Genomic DNA, 4,846 nt, shown 5'->3' with positions numbered 1-4,846 from the left:
CCAAGAAAGTGACTTCAGATAAAATAATCAGACTAGGTAGATCTGGGCTCAAAGCCAGCCTTATTACCTCCTAGTGGTGAGTGTGGGCAGTGGATGTAGTCATTAAGAGTGTAGATTACAGCATCAGACTGCTTGAGTTTATTATATTGGTTCTTCCGATTGCTCACTGTATATGACCTTGAGCAAGTGACTCAGTTTTATAGTCTGTGAAATAAGGGTAATAATTGTACCAACGTCACAGGATTGCTGTACGACTAAATAAGTAGTTGTTATTTATAAAACACTTAGAATCATGCTTGGGCACCAGGTAAGTGAGATATAAATCTTTTAAAAATAACTAAATCACGTATTATGATTTCCCATGCTTGATTTTTGTAAATACCTTTTAATGGCTATCAATTGTGTATACAGTTATGGAGGAGAAATATTGTAATCAACAGGCTTCTTTCTATCCTTGAGGAGTTTACAAACTAGAGAGAGTGTAGAATGAAAGTACATTAAAAAAGACCCAAAACTAGACTTCAGGAAAAAGAAAACTTAAAGCATATACTTATATGGGTGTAAGGATCTATAGCATATTGCCAACACCACCATGAAATCCACACATTCCAGGGCAAGTTCCTTGTTTGTTATTGTAGCAGTTCTGAGGAAGGAGAGAAAAGGCCTTCTCTGTACCTGCGGGTTTCTAAAGCACAATTTTTTATTTCAGAGAATTATGGTGTGATGGTTAGACTAATGTGTCAACTTGGCCAGGTAATGGTGCTCAGTTTTTGGATCAAGCAAGCACTGGGCTAGTTGTAACACAAGGATATTTTGTTAACTTTTTCAGTGAACTGATTGCATCTATGGCTGATTCCATCTACAATCAACTAGGCAATTGCCTTCAGCAATGAGTGTCATTTCTTTCAGTCAGTTGAAGGCCTTAAAAGAAGTGATTTCAGCATTCAGAGAATTTCCATTTCAACTTGACTTTCATTGGAGTTCCTGGTTTGTGGCCTGCCTCTGGAATTTGGACTCACGCATCCCCATTGTCATGTGAGACAATTTCACACTATTTACAGAAATCTCCTGTCAGGTATGTTTCCCTAAGAACCCTGACTAATATAGCTATGTCCACAGCTTTCTTTCTTAAGACCCTGTCATAAAACTTCAGTCCGGACCTGGGAGAGAGTAGAGAGGGAAGAAGCACTATCCCCCTTTCTTTGTAGGGCCACTCAGAGCCACAGCCTGGCTCAATCCCACCCCTCTCTCTAGGAAAACTGTTCAGGCTCCAAAACCTTGAAATAGGGCCAAAAACGAAAGTTTTTATCCACCCAAAGCATTTGACCCTCATATTCAAAGTGAGAGCACCTATGTCCCAGTTGTCCAAGGAAGCTCTGATGCCAAGTCAATTAGCAGGGTTTCTATGTCATCAAATCACTGTTACTTTCCCTCTAGAAAAAAAAATTGGCAAAGAAAGTTGATTCTCCTTCACTTCTGTAACTGCTTGTAATTAACATCATCCATTTTGAGGATTGCTGGGTAGGATATATGCCTGTGGTTTGGAATGGTTTGTGCTAAGTTAACTGGCATATTTAGGCCATGACTGGGGGTTGTGGTCTAAATATCTCCATGTTGTATCATTTGAACTAACTAGACAGGAAGACTTTAAATAAAAGATACAGGTCAGCGATACTACGTGGTCCCACCTAATTTAGGTGTTATAATATATTGCAAAAAGCCTGAAGCAAAACTTGAAAGCAAAGAAACCAAGTCAACATGGTAACTGCTATTCTAAAATTAAATACACGATGACATTAACCAGGTAGATTCTTAAATATCATCATTGTCTCAATTCCATATTTCTGAGACAGCTTAATCTATAGTTATTGAACAGAGACTCTTAAAAATGTCTTTATACTTAAAACATTAAAATGCAATCGTCAGGGAGCAGATGTAGCTGAAGTAGTTGAGCGCCTACTTCCCACATGGGAGGTCCTGGGTTCAGTCCCCAGGGTCTCCTAAAAAAAACCCAACAAACAAACAAACAAAAAAACCCCAACCATACAAAAAGCAAACAAATGAAAAAACCAGCTCAGGGGAGCTGATGTGGCTCAGTGGTTGAGCGCTGGTTTCCTACATATGATGTCCCAGATTCAATCCCTGGCCCCAATACCTAAAAACAAAACAAAACAAAAAACAGTTGTTTTTATATTTTAACACGGCTATAACAAACAAGTGCCTTATCATATCCATCTTAAATCTTACCTACACCAGTTAAATTCGTGTTATCTAAACAAAGAGGGAGCTCTGTTCAAATGTCTATTTGGTAGAAGATTCTGTGACAGAAACTTCTATTAACTTTTATAAATTAGTATTCCTATAGCCTCAAAAATCAAAGGTTAAGAATTGCATTTGTAATATCACCTACTGCTTGCTTTCTTATAGCCCTGTTTAATCTTCATAGATCTAACAGCTTAGATGTCTCTCTAATACAGGGGCTGTATTATTCAGAACCAGAAGGTATATCTGTGGTATAATTGATGAAGAGTCTATGTTTGCGTAGGGATCTAAATTTAAATTTATGCTCCTGAATTTAGGTTTTGTGTCCTTTCTGTTGAAGAATCCTCACTGAATGTTGACTCAAATAGAGCAAGAATGGACTTCTTAAAAACTCTTTTAAAGTCCTCCCCAATAAATAGGTAGAGTGTGGGAGAAAAGACAGTATTGAAAGAAGTGGTTATCACTGTAAGTACCAGAGTAAACTGTAAAAATATTGACTGGTTCTGGGTGAGAATTAAACCCTGGTATATATGGTAGGGCATCCAACACACAAAGAAAGAAATGATGGCAGTTAACATGACTTTGAAGGGCTTACTGGATTTAACCAGACCCCTCTCTTTCATCTTGTGGGCTGCTCTTCCATAGCAAAAGATGATGATGAAGAAAGGCAAAAGGAAACCCAGCAAGAAGCGGCTGATGAAACAAGCCGCATGAATCCACTTCCTTAATTCTTGTATCTCTTTGCTATTCCAGTTAGCAGACACAGCATAGTTATTTCGGCAGATCACCGTGCCTTTATGGTCATCATATGTCTCCCTAAACACCAAATATGGTGTGCTAAGGGCAGTGGCAGAGATCCAGACTCCCAGGGTGATGTTGGAAGCCCAGCGTGGGGTTCGGTGTTGCTGCGACCACACTGGGTGAAGAGTGAGAAGATAACGATCAAGACTGATGGCCGAGAGGAAGAAAACAGAGGTGAACATTCCCAGAGATAAAGCTCCATTGAAGACCTTGCACATGGCTGTTCCAAAGCTCCAGTGATTGTCCTGAAGGAAGGAGGTGGCCATAAATGGCAGAACCCATGTCATTATAAAATATGAAAGAATGAGATGAAAAAATAAGAGAGTATTGACAGTCCTTTTCATTTTGAATTTTAGCACCCACAGATAGAGACCGTTGGTGATGGTACCAATTATAAATGACATGAACACCGGCAGGGTAATGATCAGCTTGGCTTTTGAGGCAGGAGATGGAAAGTGAGTGCTGTTTCTTACTAAAGCAGAGACATTGATCAGGTAATCAGTAGACGTGGCCAGATCCATAATTACCTGTGGTGTGAGGAACAGTGAAAAGAACAAAAAAAGAAGCAAAAGAAAAGGTTAAATACAGAGATCGAAATGGTAATCTTTGCATAGTAATAGCCAAGATGGCAATATTTTAATCACATCCAATGTATTATTTCTACAATAGCACAAATCTAATGATATTTTTTTGAAGGCCTATGTTTTTATGTTCTTTGAGGAATTAAGATCAGATCAATTTGAGCATCAGAAATAGAAATAAATACTACAGATGAAATAAATATGAAAGAGAAATGAAGTTTGTGATATTTTGAAAATTATTAAGTAATTAACTTAGTGACTAAAAGTCTTCACTTAGGCATTGATCAGAAGCCTGACCTTTCTTTTTTTTTCATTAAAAATTCATTGAAGTAGACCATTCATAAATGAACAAACATAAACAATAAGTGAGTAGTAAAAGTTGTGAACTTAGAAAACAAACATGCATAACATCATACAAGGGCTCCCATATATCACCCAACCACCAATACTTTGCTTTGTTGTGAAACGTTTTTTACAAATTATGAAAGAGCATTGTCAAAGTATTACTACTAACTATAAGTCATTTCTTACATTTGGTGTATTTTTTCTCTCAACCCACCTGATTATTAACACCCTGTATTAGTATTATATATTTGTTATAGTTCATGAGAGAATATTTTCATATTTGTCCTGTTAACCACAGTCCATCTTCCACCCCAGCGTTCACTCTGCTATGCAGTCCCATGTGACATTTCTTGATGGGCACAACTTCTTGACAGTAAAGCAATGTAGAATCAGTTTTATCTGACTAAGACTTGATTGGTGGAAATGTTGCTAATTTGAATAGCAAAAATAACAGTAAATGTTACAAATTAGTATTCATGGAATCTATAATTAGATTTCCCGTGTGGGTTAACAATGTATAGTAAATGTTATTGTCCTGTGTTCTAATACTCTGCACATAACAGTAAGAACTTATGTTCATAATGGGAGTTCCAGGGCATCATAATATTGTGAAATGGCTTCAGAATTGTTAATGAAAGAGGACAGTGTATTGTGGAATATAGTAGTAGTTATTTCTTACTTGGAGAGGGAAGGAAATGTAGACAAGTCAAGGAATTCATATTTATTCAGTACTTACTATATGCCGGATATGAAAATCATCTGTTTCACTTTTCAAAAAGCGTATGAGGCAAATGTTTAAACAGAGGGGAAAGCGAGTCTTAGATGGGTTAAATTTCTTATGCATCAACATCCCTCCC

The 4,846-nt window shown here is 37.4% G+C and overlaps 1 protein-coding gene across 1 annotated transcript; it reads right to left on the bottom strand.

Moving 5' to 3' along the window:
• Positions 1 to 2,466: 2,466 nt before the first annotated feature.
• On the bottom strand, positions 2,467 to 3,586 carry GPR33 (G protein-coupled receptor 33). The gene has a single exon (XM_004467922.3). The coding sequence runs from the start codon at positions 3,582 to 3,584 to the stop codon at positions 2,562 to 2,564; it is 1,023 nt and encodes a 340-aa protein (XP_004467979.2). The 5' UTR covers positions 3,585 to 3,586; the 3' UTR covers positions 2,467 to 2,561.
• Between the last annotated feature and the right edge of the window lie 1,260 nt (positions 3,587 to 4,846).

This window comes from Dasypus novemcinctus, chromosome 3, assembly GCF_030445035.2.
Source record: "Dasypus novemcinctus isolate mDasNov1 chromosome 3, mDasNov1.1.hap2, whole genome shotgun sequence".
Lineage (NCBI taxonomy): Eukaryota > Metazoa > Chordata > Mammalia > Cingulata > Dasypodidae > Dasypus > Dasypus novemcinctus.
This window is presented reverse-complemented; position numbering and strand designations above follow the sequence as displayed.

What these genes read in the sequence shown, in the direction of transcription:
- GPR33 (XM_004467922.3), bottom strand. Translation starts at nt 3,584, where the DNA reads ATGGATCTGGCCACGTCTACTGATTACCTGATCAATGTCTCTGCTTTA.